This window comes from Lithobates pipiens, unplaced genomic scaffold (genome assembly GCF_037356315.1).
Source record: "Lithobates pipiens isolate NorthernLeopardFrog02 unplaced genomic scaffold, aLitPip1_a1.2 Scaffold_16, whole genome shotgun sequence".
Classification (NCBI taxonomy): domain Eukaryota; kingdom Metazoa; phylum Chordata; class Amphibia; order Anura; family Ranidae; genus Lithobates; species Lithobates pipiens.
In genome coordinates this window covers 399,222,956-399,242,666 of record NW_027507748.1, presented here as the reverse complement: position 1 = coordinate 399,242,666, position 19,711 = coordinate 399,222,956, and the positions used below count along the sequence as shown (strand labels likewise).

The 19,711-nt window shown below is 40.3% G+C and overlaps 1 protein-coding gene across 1 annotated transcript in view; it reads right to left on the bottom strand.

The window, feature by feature from the left end:
* Positions 1–229: 229 nt before the first annotated feature.
* The window catches only part of GALNT17 (polypeptide N-acetylgalactosaminyltransferase 17), a 636,606-nt gene continuing 617,124 nt past the window's right edge, over positions 230–19,711 (bottom strand). The window contains exons 10-11 of the mRNA XM_077482320.1: positions 5,284–5,451; positions 230–3,909 (exon numbers count right to left, since the gene is read on the bottom strand). Of these exons, the coding sequence (XP_077338446.1) occupies positions 3,781–3,909; positions 5,284–5,451 (297 nt within the window). The 3' untranslated portion in view covers positions 230–3,780. The remainder of the gene's footprint in view (positions 3,910–5,283; positions 5,452–19,711) is intronic.

Sequence of the window (19,711 nt, the reverse complement as noted above, 5' to 3'; positions counted from 1 at the left end):
AATTTAAGAATGTAAGAAATATATTTTATCATTTTCCAGGCATGCTGTGTGATGGATACACATACGGTAACAACATGTAGTGGGGGTTCTCAAATTTGTCTGCAAAAGGTTAAAACACTTTAAGTATATAGAAAATATACAAAACTGACCCCACATAACTGGGCCAGGAAACTGTATTTGTCCAGCCCTATATTTTTACCATGCTTTAAATTGAAAAACATCAGACATCTTTTGCACATTTAGCTTGTTTATTTTATGAGCCGTGTTTATTGTGTTCCAGTTCCACTGAATTTATTACATTTATGCATGATATGTTCATTAAAAAATGTAAAAACATGCTTAACACCACGCACCTTCTAAGCGGGCAGTCAATTAACCAAAAGCAAAGCTACCCACAGACATCAGATGAGCATCCATCTGATAACAGAGATTGTGACATAATATAAGATAAATGGACATTGTATGGGCTAAAAATAATTTATTAACAAATAATCTTGGAAGACCAAAGTAGATTGGATCTGTTTGGCTGGGTAGGATTTTTGGATCACTTCTAGAGTTGCCATCTGATCACTTTAAATCCAAACACATATTAATTACACTGTTCTGTGGCTTAAGGTGGTAATTAAACTCACTTTATCTTAATTTAATTAGCCTCAGAACCTGTGTAATTCATATGTGTTCGGGTTTAAAGGGATGAGGTGGCAATCCTAATCACTTCCCCTGTTTTCATCAAAGATAAGCAATGATACTCCTCCCTGAAGTTCCCAGCATGTTTCTAGATCATTTAATATACACTTAAGAGTGCATGCAGGTTTCAACAATGGTCAGCTTCATGTTCTGGTTTTAGCAAATGTTTACTTATTGTTATGGGCTGGAATCTTTAAAAAAACATTAAAACCCTTACTTTGATGATATTTTAGGCTGCATCCATCCAGTGTAATGTACCTGGTAACTATAGTGCAAGCAGGCATTTTCACCATCTTTTAGTGGAGCATGGTTAATTTCCTACCAGGTCTTCACTACTATCCAGGACCCTGGTAGGGAGCAATCCTTTCACTGCTGGCATGACCTTGATTATGTTAATGGAGTTCTTCATTAGATTGTGTTATTTAGGCTGTGCCCTCTAATCTGTATTTGGTTCATTTTCTTTTGAGCCATGCAGTAAAAGCAGACCATTTTTATTTGACAGTGAAAACCTTATTCAACGTAGTGAAATCTGTCCAGATCATTTAACTAAAATTACCACATCCCCCCCTCCCCCCCAGAGGTCAGGGAGTGTGTCTGAGGTAATACGCTTAAGAACTACAACTCCTGGTAATTGTTTAAAATTAAAACATGGTGAGTGATGAGCTCCAACTTGGAAGGGTAAGAATCATCATCTTTTTCACTTTTACAGGAAAACTCTTTAAATCTGAACTCCGGGCAGAAATGTATTACATTTAAATGTTGCTGCCTTCATACCTTAATCAAATATGTTCTTCTTTCCATTACCAGGCTACTGTCACCAAGAAATCCATTAGCATTTTATGAATTTCAGGTCTCAGCCCCTTAATATCCAGAATATAAGACTGATGACTGCTATTCCCACTGTCCTTCTGGGCACCGGTCTTGTCACTACCCCACTGTAGTTCTTTGCAGCAAGCGATGCCATAATTATGTCCATGCTTGCTGCAATGGGTGGATCTGAAAATCTCAGGCTCCTGGTCTGAGCTGCCCACTATTGTAGTATTTGATTGACAGGCCAGGAGACTCCTGGTCTTTCCTGCCTCTAATGACCTCACACAGTAACTGACAGGCCAGGAGTCTCCTAGTCTGTCTTGGCTCTCCATGCTTATCAATGGTGAGCTATGTAAAATAGCACTAGGCTCAGTTTAAGCCCCTCTCCCCACAGCCAAATACGATATTGGTCTGTGAGGAAGAGGTAAGGTGCCTTTTGAAGTAAAAAACTAAACAAAAAACTTTTATTGTGTTCTATTGTTAAAGATAGGTGTCATATAATTGAATACAATGTAATTTAATAGTATTAATGGTATATTAAATTATTGTTTATTACTAGTTCAACTGTGGCTAACCATCGGGTGTAGGCATGAAATATCAAAATGTAGATGTGTCATGAGGACGATGTGGGAAAGTACACAAGCTCATTCACTGTAATATTTTCATATATTTGCCCACAATCAAGTTCATTCACTACAATTACCATGGCATCATGGGAACTGTAGACTCACGGCTGTGCAGTGAGAATACAGGATGGGATGTGTATGCCTGCTTTACTCCTCCTCCTGGAGCTGACAGAAGTTGTTATTTTATGAATTGGAGCTATGACATCACAGATATTTCTTCCAATTTATCATCTAAATGGTGAGGTTTATATCTAACTTGGTAAAAGTTTATAGGTTTACTACTAAGATAGGATACTACTGATTGCTGTTTTCAATTTGCAACCTGGAGTTCAGCTTTAAAGTATATCTATTAATATATTGATTTTGAAACGTTGCACACTTTAACACATAATCAATACGTTATGTATTGAAATAAGTAATTATTGTAGATCGATACGTGTTACGATTTTTTTTTTAATCTGTTCAGTTTTCCTGTTGATATTTGGGTGCGTGTGTCCTGAAAGGGTTGGTTTCATTCTTACTATTTCCCCATGTTTCTCTCTCTTTCCAAGCTGTGTCCTACTGTAGTCCCCTGCCTTGTAGTATATGTCTAGGCCACTGTCAAAAAGGGAGTCTAGTCATCTACTGTATGTGCCTGATTATGTCTTAACTGAGTTGTAAACAGCCAACAGTCATGATATTAAACATTGCTTTCAGTACAAGTGCAGAGATATAACTTGGGGCAGAAACCACCAAGAGAAATTAGTGAGAAGTTAAACTACAATTTACAGACATCGTGACCCAGACAGCTTTACTACAACAAAAAAAGTCCTGGGTAAAGACAAAATGATTGAAGCGAACAAAAGTAAAATGTTTTTTTTTCCATATTATACACAATTATCTTTACAACACCATAGCTATCTAATCACATTTTGTCCATGGCACAACATTTGCCATTTTACATGTTTAAGTCAGGCAGAGTTTTGTCCTATTTTGGTCTTTCCAAGAAGGTGGCAATGCCACACTGGTTCCAAAATTAAACCATTTTATCAAAAATACACAAAGCTCAAGCTTGCTTACTGTTTCATTTCATAAGTAACAGTAGTCTGTTGACACATAGCAAATAAAATCTGTAAACATAGAATTTATAGTGTTATATTTTGTGCATTGTGCCTTTAGTAGTGAATGGCCATTTCCCACAAAACAAACTGCAGGCAGGTATTTCACTTGTGACTGGACAGACTACTTGTTTATTACTTTGGTGACAATTATTTTGGTGTCACTATCTCTAGTTAAGACTTATGACTCTCATAAATGGTATTATATTTTTAACATACAAAGTCATGATTTATGACAAACAGGATGTCCACATGAAGGGTAAACCACGTTCAACCTTTGTGCTGCTATTCCAGTTGAATTTAATAAAATCAAGCTTGGCAAGCTTTTGTTTAAAACTAACCCTGAACATGCAGAATGGATGATTTGTACTGGCCCATTTAATTAATTTTCAGTGGCTCCTTTAAATCTTGAAAGAAGTTTTGACCCGCTCCGAAGTAGAAGAATACATTACTTTTTTTTCTCCCAGGTTTTGGCTCCTGGTTAAATCCATAGAAATACCCAGTAAAGAAAGAGCTGAAGTGTGTACCCAATGTTTCCAAATAACATTAGGACATTGTTTCTATTTAATGAAGTTTTTAATTGTCCACCTTTGTCCTGTGCAGCTCCGAAGAATTAAGTCAATGCCTCCATTAGCTCTGCTTTCAACCTCTAGGCAACGTCCTGTGCCTTTATTCATTATTGCTCCATTCTGAAAGAGAAGAGTAACCCAAAATAAAGGTAACATATTTTAATCCTATGCTGAAAACGAAATTTAGACGCTACAACTCCTTTATAGTCTGCATATTTAAGCACTAATTCTCAATCGTTGACCTTGAGTAAACCTGACCTGGACTACTACCAACCCACCTGGGTACAGATGAAATGATTTCTGTAATAAATTATAAAGCATTACATTACTGTTAACAAACAGGTTTGCAGCTAAAAATTGGTGGTGGCAAAGTGGTTATTATCCTTTCTTCTTCACTCTTTTCACACATTTATCACTCGACTCCTAGGGTTAAAGTGGTTCTAACGGTTGAAGGTTTTTTTACCTTAATGTATTCTCTGAGTGCAGCTCCCCCTTCCTGCCCCCAGCCCCCCCTTATACCTCCCTAAGCCCTTATACTTACTCTCAATCCAGTGCAGGCAAAATCATGTACATCTACATCATGTGCCTACATTAGGTTTAGGAGTGTGATTCGTCCCCCGTGTGACCGATGTGTATTTGTGTGAAAAAAATGTAATTTTCATACAGTATTGCATGACGGGCAATTGCCAGTTAAAGCAGCATAGTGCTGGTCATGAAGGGGGTAAAACCTTCCAGAGCTCAAGTGGTAAAATTATAATAATACATAATAAATTACTGTAAAAATGAAGACATTGTGATAATGTAGTTTTTGTGCTCATAAGTTCTTGGTAAGTTGTAAAAAAAAGATAAATGTGAGGTTGGCAACTCAGTCAGTTAGGAAAAATTGGTATTCCAGTGGTAAATATGCCCCACTGGAACCTCTAATGTCCCGTACACATGATCGGACAATCCGACAAAAAATCCATGGATTTTTTCTGACGAATGTTGGCTCAAACTTGTCTTGCATACACACTGTCACACAAAGTTGGTTGGAAATTGCGAACGTCAAGAATTCGGTGACGTACAACACATACGACGAGCCATGAAAAATGAAGTTCAATAGCCAGTGTGGCTATTCTGCTTGATTCCGAGCATGCATAGAACTTTGTGCGTCGAAATTGTGTACACACGATCGGAATTTTCGACAACAGATTTTGTTGATCCAGATCCGATGGAAAATGTCGGATGGAGCCTACAAATTTCTGACAAAAGTTTCCCATGGAACATTTTCTGTCAGAAAATTTGACCGTGTGTACTGGGGCATAAGAGATAAAAAAACAATGTATGTGTAGAAGATGTGCTTGGAATAGGAACTGTATATTTGTAAATAGAATCTAAATGAACTATATGGATTACAAAAAAGCTTATAAATAAAGAATGTTATTATATTATTCACAACATACAAGTATTTTTTAAAGCAAACATTGGATGGCCACAAAAAAAAGAATTATTTACCTGTATAAAACTCCAGCGCTTGTGGAGTGTACTTTTCACCTTATCGCAGTCCATAAGCTGAGGGAATTTACTTTTCTTATTATCTACTAGACAGCGTGTATCGGGTAAGAGAATTGTGCTCCCCAGTGTTCCAAGATGGAGATATCCTTCTTTTGTGTATCTTGCAAGCTGCAAAAACATAGAATTGCATTATTCAATACTATCCATTGTGTCACTGAATTCACAGGGGTATTTTAGTTTCTTCCACTACATTGCATTGTTTAAATTGCAATGCTTTCATTTTCAATTAAATTAACTTGCATTACCAGTAACTATTTATTTCATAGCTGATCTAATTGTGTTTAATTTTGGCCAAATTTTGATTATTGTAGATATTGAACAGAGATAACCCAGACAAAGAAAAATCGTGTGTTTTTATTTACAGCCCTCTGAGGACTTATTTAATAAGGCAGTCTAAAGTGCAATAGTATATATATAAAAAAAAAAAATTGAAGCTTCAATTCAGAGTATTCAAGTCAATGAAAGATTATTTATGCTTTGTTGCTATGTGTTTCTTTACACATTGATGTTTAATCTGGTACATATGCAGCCACCAGCATCCTAGCTACCAATGAGTCCTCTGCCTGCCAGCTTGTTTCAGATTGCGAACAACTGGCGGGCATCCCAGGTGATGTAATTGACCAAATATATTAATGACCATATGTGATCATTGATACCAGCCAGCACCCGGGTCAGTCTGTTTACATTCAGCAACCCAAGAGGGAGATGTAATTTGTGATGGAGTATTGGCAAGAACAGCTCATTGTGGAACATATACTTTGTAACACATATTGAGACATTATTTTTTGGATTTCATATTTTTTCTACATTCCGAGACCTTATTTTTATACAGTATATGTATTATTATTTTTTTCTTCAATACGTTTTTAATAAGAATTGTAGGAAAGTTTGCAACTACAGACAAAAACACCCATAAGACAAAGAAACCATCATAGTGTATATGACAAAGAAGAGAACTTAACTTAAGAGGTAACAGTCACAGTCCAATAAGATTGCAAGTATCATTAATAAGTACCATTGTTCTTATAATGAACTAGAATATCAGTCATTCCACTTTTTTTTGATGCAAACATGAGCTCTTAGGTGGCATAAGTTTGTGTGACCTGGATCACGTTGCTCTGTAGGACTTTTGGGGGGTCATTTACTATAGCGCCACAGCGCTAATTATCTCTAATCACACTAATTAGTGCTAAAACGGTATTCACTTTAGCACTGGTAAAAAAAAATACTCCCAAAATCGAATTTACTATAGTTCCCTGAAAACAAATAGTGCCCAAACCCTTAGTCTGCTAAAACCTGGAGTAGTGCACATGGAAACAATTTTTAGAGCAGGGATATGCAATTAGCGGACCTCCAGCTGTTGCAGAACTACAACTCCCATGAGGAATAGAAAGACCCTGACAGCCACAAGCATGACACCCAGAGGCAGAGGCATGATGGGACTTGTAGTTTAGCAACATCTGGAGCTCCGCTAATTGCATATCCCTGGTTTAGAGCATGATATAATTGCCTAAATGGTACTGAAATACACTGTATATTGTTTAAATATAATCTGCTTTTAAACTGTGTGATTTCTACACTGAAATATCTGTAAAAGTCTGAGAAGAAATACATTCCCTGACTCTGTACAACTAGGTGACAACACAACTGAGCATGCTCAGACCTGCAAATAGCTCTCACTTTAGCTTCAATGTCTTTTTTACAGGGCGCTATAGTAAATACCAAAATGAGAGCTGTGTTAACCACTTACAGACCGGACCATTTTGCTGGTCAAAGACCAGACCACTTTTTGCTATTCGGCACTGTGTCGCTTTAACTGACAATTGCGCGGTCGGGCGACGTGGCTCCCAAACAAAATTGACGTCCTTTTTTTCCCACAAATAGAGCTTTCTTTTGGTGGTATTTGATCATCTCTGCGGTTTTTATTTTTTGCGCTATAAACAAAAATAGAGCGACAATTTTGAAAAAAACACATTATTTTTTACTTTTTGTTATAATAAATATCCCCCAAAAATATATAAAAAAACATTTTTTCCCCTCAGTTTAGGCCTATACGTATTCTTCTACATATTTTTGGTAAAAAAAAAACGCAATAAGCGATTATTGATTGCTTTGCGCAAAAGTTATAGCGTTTACAAAATAGGGATAGTTTTATGGCATTTTTATTAATCATTTTTTATTATTTTTTTTTTACTAGTAATGGCGACGATCAGCGATTTTTATTGTGACTGCGACATTGTGGCAGACACATCGGACATTTTTGACACATTTTTGGGACCATTGTCATTTATACAGTAATCACTGCTATATAAATGCAGTGATTCCTGTGTAAATGACACTGGCAGTGAAAGGGTTAACCAGTGGGTGGCAGTGTAGGGGTTAAGTGTTCCTAGGGGTGTGTTACTAACTGTGGGGGGGTTGGGCTTTAATTTAGTGAACACTGATCTCTGCTCCAATCACATGGAGCAGAGATCAGCGTCACTAGTTGCTAGGCAGAATGGAGAAATGCTGTTTACAACGGCATTTCTTCATTCGGCCGCTCCGTGAGACGATCGCGGGTATGCCCGTGGTGATCGAGTCCGCGGGTCCCGCGACCGGACTCACGGGGGTCCCGACCAGTGCGGGAGCGCTGGCAAATTTAAAGGGACGTACAGGTACGCCCATTTGCCTGCCCGTGCCATTCTGCCGACGTACATCGGCGTGCGCTGGTCATGTTGAGATGAAAAGTATCTTTCTCTGAAATAAATAATTTTTCCTTTGCAACATTGTTGCTTCTACTTAATCTATTTTGTTTTTAAAAATGCTAGAATGTGGAATGTTTTGATGTCACTTTCAATTGTTACTCTCCATCTCAAAACAATCTTTACCCAAACTCACACAGGTTGCTTTACAAATAACAAACAATACCATTGGTGATGCAAATTTAAAATGAGTCACTTTTTTTGTTCTTTTTATTATTTACAAATAATCATAATTTGAGCCCAAGAAATTTGATATGTGTACCAACCTCAGAAATCAAAATGTAATTCCCAAAAATGTGAGGGTAATATCACTATTTTATAATAAATAGTATGTGGCACTACCTCACTTCCTATCCAATATAAAATAAATATACAAATTAATTCAAATCAATAACGTGCAATCAATCATAAATGTGCAAACCTAATATCATGAAAATGTGCAAAATTAGCTCAAATGAATCCATAGAAAAAAGTGCCACATATATCACATTATTATGCAAAACAGCAATAAATAGTGCAAATAATTCATATATCACAATGATGTGCAAAACAGCAATAATAGTGCAAATATATTTAAAGTGCATCTGTGCATGCGTATATTACGCTGATGATATGATATATTTATGTGATCGAAAATATACTAAATAATAAGTCCCACAATGATGAATAATCTTCCAAAAAATCAAATTCAAATTGAACATGCAGCAAATAAGTGCAATTCACTTTAAGCTGTGTCAGTCCACCAATGTAGTGTTCAAATGTGCTCCAGAGTGCGCCCCTTGTTTGCCCTCACCTCAAGCAATGGCCACTACAGGCCGTATGTCACTATATGTGTAATGACTGTAGATTTCTCCTTGACTCCTCACCAACCCATCAGTCTGTCATAGGTATAAATAAGCCATCGATAGGTGTGATGACTCCTGTTTCCAACTCTGGTTTTTAACGCACTACTTAGTTCAGTTCCACTTGGTCTAAGTTCCAGCAAGCAAAAAAGGTGGCAAGCTTGCTGGAACTTAGACCAAGTGGAACTGGACATAAGTATTATATTATATATATATATAATATATATATTTGCACTATTATATAATATAATATAATATAATATATTATATTTGCACTATTATATAATATAATATAATATAATATATTATATTTGCACTATTATTGCTGTTTTGCACATCATTGTGATATATGAATTATTTGCACTATTTATTGCTGTTTTGCACAATATTGTGGTACTTTTTTCTATGGATTAATTTGAGCAAATTTTGCACATTTTCATGATATTAGGTTTGCACATTTATGATTCATTGCACGTTATGGATTTGAATACATTTATATATTTATTTTATATTGGATAGGAAGTGAGGTAGCGCCACATACTATTTATTATATATAAAGTATTACAGTAGTATAACCAGAGCTAAAGTCCTCCTTGCATCAGATAAATACTAAAACACTGGTATAGGTACTCCGATTGTATAACAAAACACAAGGATAGATGTTCATAGCGTAATCCTGTTTATTATATATGTATATTATTTTTAAAATGCAATCAACAAGCATAAAGAAATACAATAGAGAGCGCTATCACCATCTCCAGCTGTCCGCTGGAAGTGTGCTGCTCCTTGCGGATGGCTGGAGATGGTGATAGCGCCCTCTATTGTATTTCTTTATGCTTGTTGATTGCATTTTAAATGTAAGCAGCTAGGATTAAGGGGGGTTTCTGCTGTATGGGTATGTTGCATTATAATACACAGGATTACGCTATGTACATCTATCCTTGTGTTTTATGATACAATCAGAGTACCTATACCAGTGAACCTTCTGGATAAGTGGGGTGTCAGCACAGAGCGGTGTTTGGACACAGATACAAGGCTTTATTTCTAGTGGTGTCTGGTGAGTTTGAACCCCAGAGGGGTGTGTGCTTCACAAGGTGGATAATTGCACTCTTACTCTGAACTGAACTGTCCACATATCCAACATAAAGACTGTTGGCCGTGGTGTTTGCCATTGCCCTATGGTTTCATTACCATCTATTTTTTTTTCCTATTTTTATTTTCGTTTTAGCGCTGTTTTAGTATTTATCTGATGCAAGGAGGACTTTAGATCTGGTTATACTACTGTAATACTTTATTTATATTTGCTTAAACAGCTGCTTAGTCTTATTTTATGTTTTGATTTCACCTCTATTTTTGGTAATTTTATATGTTTATTTATCTATACATTATTATTTTTTTGTTTATGTCTGAGACATCGACTTATGATATTGAATAGTTCAACACATCTACCTGCTGCTGGCACTGTAGGATTGAGGTGGCGCTGAGTGGGTGACCCATAGGCCATAGTTATACCTCATTTATCTATTTATTATATATGTTCTTATATTGTATAGAGATCACTGTTTTATGTTGGCAGCTTCCCAGTATATATTTTTCTTATGGTGACATTTTGTAGGTAGGAATTTTCTGGGTTGTGCGCACTAGTACCTTTTACTATAATATCACTATTTTACACTTACCCACAAAGAACCACCAAATATCACAAAATATATCAAGAAGAATAACTCTTGAGTAATGTAATTCCACCACATGTATCGCCAAAGAAATGCAGTATTTATGTGTAGGAGGCTTTCACATGTGGCAGCTCAGTGACCTAGAGGTTAAAACTTCTGCTTGACATCCCTGAGCATCTGGGTTCATAACCCAAACATGCTGCTTCATGTAGAGAAGTTGTCTCAGATCCTAAAACTATGTCTAAAGTGTAGGAGGGTTCTACCCCCATTGTAAGTCTTACCAGATACACTCTCTAGCCAGAAGTATTGGAACACCTGCCTTTACAAACACATGAACTTTAATGGCAGCCCAATCTTAGTCCGTAGGGTTAAAATTTGATTTGGACCACCCTTTGCAGCTAGAACAGCTTCTGGAATGGCTAAGAAGGCTGTCCACAAGGTTTAGTGTGTCTATGGTAATGTTTGACCATTCTTCCAGAAGTGCATCTGTGAGGACAGGCACTAATGTTGGATGAAAAGGCTTGGCTTGCAGCCTCCGCTCTAATTCAGCCAAAAGGTGTTCTATTGGTTGAGGTCAGGACTCTGTGCAGGTCAGTCAAATTTTTTGGACCTTGCTTTGTGCACTGGTGTGCAGTCATGTTGGAACAGGAAGGAGCCATCCCCAAACTGTTCCCACAAAGTTGGGAGCATGAAATTGTCCAAAATGTCTTGGTATGCTGATGCCTTAAGAGTTCCCTTCACTGGAACTTAGAGGCCAAGCCCAACCCCTGAAAAACAACCCCACATCATACCCCCCCCCCCCCCACCAAATGATTTGGACCAGTGCACAAAGCAAGACATGGATAAGTGAGTTTGGGGTGTAGGAACTTGACTGACCTGCACAGTTAAGTCCTGACCTCAACAAAACAGAACATCATGGGGATAAATTATAGCGGAGATTGTAAGCCAGGCCTTCTTATCCAACATCAGTGCCGGACCTCACAAATTCACTTATGGAAGAATGGTCAAACATTCCCATAGACACACTCCTAAACCTTGTGGACAGCCTTCCCAGAAGAGTTGAAGCTATTATAGCTGCAAAGGGTGGGCCAAATGAATTTTGAACCCTACGGACTAAGAATGGGATGCCATTACAGTCCATGTGCATATAAAGGCAGGCAATATTTTGGACAATATATTGTATATTGCTTGTTACACTGAGCATGGCTATGGACTTAGGGCTTTTTTCCATCAAAAGTGGGTTTATGTGGCCACGCTGTCAATGTTGTGTGTATATTGTTCCTGTCTGACCATGCAAACATGGTTTGGGAGCATCTGCTGATCTTCTACCCTTTGATCTCATTGCTTAATCATGTACACAGAAATGCAACTTCCAGCAGAACATGGTCACCAATGCATGTGTGTGGATTGTGGGGTGGTGAAGGGTGTTTTATTTTGAATATGTGCCTTTTTTTAATATTATGTTGGAATGCTTTCTAAGAATAATGACTGTTAAGTATGTTTCTAGAATCTTGCAGATAAAAATGTTGTGGGTGAGTAGTTGTACTATGAAATGTTACCTGTTACACACTGAAAGTAAAGCTGTATCCACTCTAAGGTTTAGACAAATTTTAGATTGTAAGCTCCTATGAGAAGGGCCCTTGGCTTCGAGTGGAGTGGAGGATATTTTTTTTTAATCCACAAAAAAAGGTTTATTAAGAAAGTGCAGGGTAAACATACATCGAGGTTACATAGCCACTTGTACAACTTCAAAACCATCAATACCAATGATTCCACACATTAGCATATCAGGATGAACAAATCTTATCAACATAGTCTTATTTTCAACCTTGCAATCTGCCTAAGGAAGTTCTGCCTGAGTCCTGAAGGACATGGCCTCCCCCGTCTCGCGGTCACTATAATAGCCTGCCCAGCCACAGACCCCACAACTTTTCGAGCTTCCGTTCACAACCCCTATGTTGGAAGATTATTTTTTCCTTCCGGATCATCTCCCCCACTGAGTTAATCCACTCTTTAAGGGCTGGGGGATCCTCCGAGATCCAGTGGGTCATTATTAGCTTACATGCCAGAAAAAGAGATCTAATGACAGCCACCCTTGTACATTCTTCCCACTCCAGTTCCCCCAATACATTAAGTAAACAGTGTTTTGGATCAGCAGGTAGTGAGACTTGAAATACCCTGTTTATGGTGTTCACCAGCCCCATCCAGTAGGGGTGAAGTTTCGGGCACCTCCACAGAAGGTGGATCAAGTCTCCATGGTCTCTCTTACATCTAGTACACAGTGGGTTAGGACGCAATCCCATGACAAACAGTCTGTGGGGGGTGTAGTACACTCTTAGCAGTAGATACAGTTGTCACCGTATGTGATGCATTTAGGGAGCAAATGGGTACTGACTGCAGGGCCTCCTCCCATTGATCTTCGTCCAGCGAGCCCACCTCCCCCTCCCACTTGGCCAGCATCCGGCGAGTCCAGTGAGCCCACCTCCCCCTCCCACTTGGCCAGCATCCGGAGAGGGTGTTTAATCAAAAAGTTCTGCAGTAACATGTTGTAGCACGATGATATAAACCCCTTAGTGTTGGTGGCTCTTGCAATGAGATTGAACAGTGGGGTTGGGCTTGAGACCCACTCCACCAACCTGCCCTGGACCATTATAGCATGTTTTAATTGAACATAGTAAAATCTCATGGATTGAGGTAAACCAAATAGACCCTGCAAGGTTTCAAACGGGAGCAATTTGCCCGCATGAAATATCTGGCTAAGGTAAACCCCCCATGTCTTTTCCATAGTGTACCATGTTGCAATTTAGTCAGTTCTGGGTATTTGTCGTTAACCCAAATAGGGCTGTATTCTGTGTATCCTGACAAGCCCGGTAGATATCTAATTTTGTTCCAAGTTTTTTGGATAAGATTATAAGTTGGGTAAATTTTTTAGGTTTCCCGAATGCTAGTGCCTCCAGAGCCGCCGGCACTTTTTACTGTGTGTAGCATCACTAGTTCGGAGGATTCCCGGACCCCCCCCCTCCCCGTCCGCACTCGTGCAATTGTGCCTATCAAATGCTGCAGCTGTGTGACGTTGGAGATGTTCCAACTTGATTCTTGGTGAGCGATTTTTCCAAATTAATGTACGAAACAGGGAATTAACAATTCTGAACACCTTTAGAGTCACTAGCACAAGCAATTGGGGCATAAGGATCATTTTTATCAAATTCACCCAGGCAGAGCGAATTCCACGTTTTAATTCGGTCTCTAAACTTTTGCAGTATTGGGGATATATTTAATTTTCCATATTCACTGATCTTAGGGGACACCTGGATGCCTAGATACTTAAGTGTGGTCACGGTGGGTACTGTATTGGATGTTGGGGGCGTCCCCCTCCATCTATTTGCATCAAAGAGGACTTATGCCACGTACACACAGTCAGAGAATCCGTCGGAATGCATCTTATCGGACCGTGTCGTTAGATAATCTGACTGTGTGTGGTATGCATTGGACTGATTCCGTCCGAATTTCAGTCGGACCCAATTTTCCAACATGTTGGAAATATTACCCGACCAACTGGGCCGGTCGGACGTAATCCGATCATGTGCAGAGAATTTTGATCGGACCAAGTGCCACGCATGCTCAGATCAAATTCCTACATCAAAGCTATTGGCTACTAGCCTGAATCTAGTCCGATCGTAACAAAATTACGTCATCACGTTCTGAAAGATCGGATTTTTCGACAACTTAGTCGGACCGTGTGTATGCAACAGTTTCAGACAAGATCCGACGGACAAAATCCGACGGAGAAAATCCGACGGATTTGGTTGTCGAAATCTCCGACCGTGTGTACAGGGGCTTAGACCAGTTTATCCTGAGCCCAGAAAATCTACCAAATTCCCCCACCGTGGCCATGGCTGTTGTTAAAGAATTCTCTACATCCTCGAGCAGAATCATGGTGTCATCTGCATATAGCATAATTTTCTCCTGTTTGTCACCATATTTAAAACCCATTATGTCGGGATTGGCTCTTACTCTTATGGCTAGGGGCTCAATGGCTAATGCAAAGAGCAGGGGTGATAGAGGGCACCCCTGGCGCGTGCCCCTTCCCAAGGTAAATGTTTTGGATATTGCCCCGGAGGACCGAATGGCCGCTCGAGGGTTGTGGTACAGCAGGCGCACCCAGGATATATAGCGGTCACCAAATCCAAAGCGGCCAAGGGTTTCCCAAAGGTACTCCCACTCAACGCTATCAAAGGCCTTCATAGTGTCAAGTGACAGCAAGGCCCTCTGCCCCACGTTCTCCACCGCGGATTGCATGTTGAGAAAGAGCCTTCTCAAGTTAACAGCCATGGGTCTATTAGGCACAAACCCAGCCTGATCTGGATGTATAATACTCGTAATGGCCCCATTTAGGCTAATCGCCAGCATCTTGGCCAAAAGTTTAATATCACTCTGTAACAGGGAAATGGGTCTGTACGAGCCTGGCTCTAAGGCATCCTTTCCTGGTTTTAGTATTAGGACACTGTTAACTGTGGCCATAGAGGGGGGCAAAGCCCGCTGTTCCCTGGCTGCATTAAACACCACCAAGAGCCTAGGGAGGAGGAGTATGTCAGTATAGTGCTTATACACTTCCATGGGTATCCCATCCGCCCATGGAGCCTTACAGTTAGGAAATGCCGCCAGTGCTGACTGTAGCTGATTGAGCCGACTGCCATGCCTCCCTGGCCGAGTCGGATGGGGAGCTAACATATTCCTCCTCCAGAGCAGCTGCCTGTTTTTCAAGGTCCTCTCTGAGCCCCGAGGAGTTCTTTTTGACTTTGTTAATTTCAGAAATGAGCAATCCCCTCATATAGGCCTTGAAAGCCTCCCACTGCATGGCAGGCGAATCAACAAAATCCTGGCTCCCCAAGAACTCCTCCATGCTCCGCTCCATCTTCTCATGAGCCAGGAATAATTTCAACCAAAATGCATTGAATTTCCAGGCCACGCCCCCCGGAGTGGAGGATATTTAGGTCTGTCATGTACGTCTTGTGGCCACACCTTCTGTTGAAGTCCGTGGTGACGAAACTGGTCAGGGTGTGGCTTACACAACAGCTTAGCAGTGACGCTCTGCGCTCCACAGTCCTCCTGTGTCCAAACCGACAGTGATAGCAGCTTCCTACAGGAAACCTGCGTTCCATCCTGGATGGCTGAGTATAGCGACAGCGCCCTCTGCATATTTACACTTATGTGCTTGTGTCTTCTTAATTGATGTACGCAGTTTTTACTAAAAACTAAAAACTTTAGCTTTCTACTGACATTCCCAGCAGTTTGCATATGGCAGTGCGAACTGCCTGTGAGTTGTATGCTATGTGGGAACCCACACTGGATTCGCATCACTCCAGTGTGAACTGGCCCTGACCCTAGGTTCACACCTATGCATTTTTTAGTGCGTTTTGCAGTTTGGAGAAACACTCTACAGTCCATTTAACATGGTTTTCTATGGCACTAGTTCACATCTATGCGTTTTGTGGCCAGTGCGTTTTTGGAAATGGTCAGGGACTTTTTTCACGCGATTTGCAGGTAATAGATTTCAATGGGACCACACCAGAAATGCAACTGTTGCGTATGTGATGCGATTTTTGATGGATTTTGCCGTTCCTATTTTAACACTCTATATAGCTGGTTGCTAACCGGGGGAGGGGGGGCCCGAGAAGTCAGCCGCCGCATTCTTAACCAATGAGTCATCAGCTGTTAGTGGCTTCCCCACTAAAAGTTAAAAGAAATGCCAGCCAAAAAAAACGCAAAAAAACTGCATAGGGTCCCCCCATGTCTATATCAGGCCCTTCGGGTCTAGTATGGATTCGGAGGGGACCCCACACCAAAATTTAAAAAAATGGTGTGGGGTTCCCCCCCAAGTCTATACCAGGCACTTTGGGTCTAGTATGGATTAAGAGGGGACCCCCCCATGCCAAAATGACCCCCCCACGCCAACATTTTTTAAAATGCCGTGGGGTTACCCCCCATGTCTATACCAGGCCCTTCAGGCCTATCTTCTTGGATAAGGGCCTGGTATGGATTTGGGGGACCCCCATGCCATTTATTTTCACATTTTGGCACAGGTTCCCCTTAATATCCATACCAGACATGAAGGGCCTGGTAATGTACTGGCGGGAACTTACACTGTTTTTTTTCAATGATTTTATCTATATGGCCAGGAGCTGACAATACATTACAGCCGCAAGCAGTTTTTTTTATTTAATTGTGTCTTTATTAAATTTTTGCAAAAGTACAAACATATAATGGATGCTAAACCAACAGTACAGCATAATAAGTACAGTTATTGAAAAGGCAAATAACATATGTTAAACCATAGAAGTAATGCCACAATGCTACCAGTCTAATAAAAGCATAACATATTAACTGTATAGACCAGGGTGGGTGGTTAGGGAAGAGGAAGAAGGACCCAGGGAGTGGGCTATACAAACAAGAATATTTCACGCAAAAGAAATTGTTGCTCACTGGATCTAGTGCCAGTGGGGTCTCCAGGGTGCCCAAACTGAGGGGATCAGGAAGCCCCGTGGGTAGAGAGAGACAGCATGGAATCATAAAAAGAACAATAATAGGACTGAAAAGGCATAAATTCAGCATATATGCTTAAGAGGGTGTTGTATAACCAGAGGGTAATAAAACGGTACCTGGGTTGAGCTCCGAGTGATCCCACAAGTCCCACATTTTTGAAAATTGGGGAAGTGTATCATGGACTATCGAGGTTAGGTGTTCCAATATATGCAGAGTCTGTACATGGGTGGGGGGGGGGGGGGGGGGGTAAGACAACCATCTCAGGGGTATAACCCTTTTTACTGCCAAGAGAATAAAGGCAGACAATTTTTGAGTGTGTCTGGGGATGCCAGGGAACGGCAGACCTAGAAGAACTGGATCGAGGAACAGGGGAAGAGTAATCTCAAGGAGTGCCTGTAAATGAGCATGTATGGAAGCCCAAAATGGTTGAATAATGGGGCACGCCCAGAAAATGTGAAAGTGGAAGCCAATGTCATCACGGCACCTCCAACACACCCAAGGAGCTTTGTGGTCATATCTATGTAGGATCTCTGGGGTTCTATACCAAAAAAAAGTATCTTATATGTCTTCTCCCCCTGCTCCACACACCTTGAAGACTTGGAAGCAGCCTCCCATATCTTCTGCCATTGAGGGGGGTGGATAGGTCTTAATGATCTGGGACCATTTCTGCATGTGGGTATGATATGTGTTAGTGAGTGAGAGAGTTTCATGTAGGTATCTATAGATATCTGAAATAAGATGGGCTTGGTGTGGACATTGAGCACATAAGAGTTCAAATGGAGTAGGTTTATCCAAGGTTAAAGTAGAAAATGTAGAGGAAAAATAATGTTTCATTTGGAGATAAGAATAAAATGATTGTTTAGGGATCTGATATTTACGCTGCAGTTCATTGAAAGGTAAGAGTGTGTAGGTGAGTGGGTGTACAAGGTTTTGAAGCTGAAAATGCCTGTGTCCAAGGGAGCATTTAGGTATAAGAAAGGCTATCCGTGATGTCGGGATTAAACAATACATTCTAAAGGGGTGGACATGGCAAAGAAAGGGTGAACTGACGGGAAAACTTCTTCCATATGCAGAGAGTGAATAGCATCGGATTTAAGCAGAGGCCTCAAAGTTGAGTCATAGAAGTCTCTAGGTTTGTCCAAATCATAGAACAGGGGTAAACCGGACTAGTGACACTCATTTCAATCTCCGACCAGATGCAAAGTGATAATCAATTTGAGGTGAGTAGCAAAATAATATTTAATAAGGTCTGGGGCTCCCAACTCATCTCTAGACCTAGGAATGAACACCACTGAGCTGATTATTCGGTGTGCCTTATAGTGCCAGATAAGGTTGAGGAATGTCCTCTGAGTGGCTTTGAGTTGTGACATAGGGATAGGGATTGGTAGGGATTCAAACAGATAAAGGAGTAGACATCTTCAGAACATTGATGCGACCCAAGAGAGAGATGGGATAAGCATCCCACTGTTGCAGGAGGCGGTCAATATTGCAGAAGAGTGGGGAGAAATTGGCCTGATAGAGAGCAGAGTATGATGGGGTGAGATGTATCCCTAAACATTTAAGAGAATTCGAGCACCAGTGATAGGAATAATTTTGTTGAACAATGGTAAGATCTGAGTGTGGAATGAGTAATGGTAGGGCCTCTGTTTTGCTTGTGTTGATTTTATAACCTGAGAGAAAACTAAATTCTTTGAGCAAAGTGTGTAAATTCTGGAGAGAGGTGTGGGGTCTGGTCAGAGTCAGTAAAATATCATCTGCAAACAATGGCAGTTTGTACTCATTATGATGCAGTGAGATTCCACAAATATCAGGGTGGGTGCAGATGGCTGCAGCTAGAGGTTCTAGACAGAGGATGAAAAGTAGAGGGGATAGCGGACATCCTTGCCTGGTATCATTACTCAAAGAGAAAGAAGGTGATAGGTAAGACAATAGCTGGACTTGGGAAGAAGGTCGGGAATACAGAGCATGTAGTGCTGCCATGAAGGGGCTGTAGAAAATGTAATTGAAGAGTGTAGAAAACATAAAGGGCCAACTGAGCCTATCGAAGGCTTTCTGTGCGTCAAGGCTCAAAATAAGGGCTAGGCGGGATGTTTTGTTTCCCAAATCTATGAGGTCTATGGTGTGTCTCGTGTTATGACCAGCATGTCTGGCTGTTACAAAGCTTATGGGCATGAAGGAATTGCGAGAGGGGTTCAGTACCTTGAAGCAAGGAGATAAAAAGAAAAATCAAATGTGGGCTTAACATTGGTAAGAACGTTTTATAATTTAAATAAGGCAGGCCATCTGGACCAGGGGATTTTTGGGTAGGGAGATTTTTGACTAGCTCAGCTAGTTCCTCAGGGGTGATTGCAGAGTTCAGAGATAAAAGATGATTGGGGGAGAGTTTGGGTAGATGTCGTGAGTCAAAGAAAGAGTCAAATCTCTCCTATGTAAAATCGTAGTTAGGGTCAGTTTGTAAGCAGTTATATCATTTACAATAGAATTCCCCAAAAACTTTGTACATAGTGAGAGGGCAATAAGTGGGAGTACTGACGGGTTGCCTAAGAAAATCTGGGGATGAGGTTTTAGT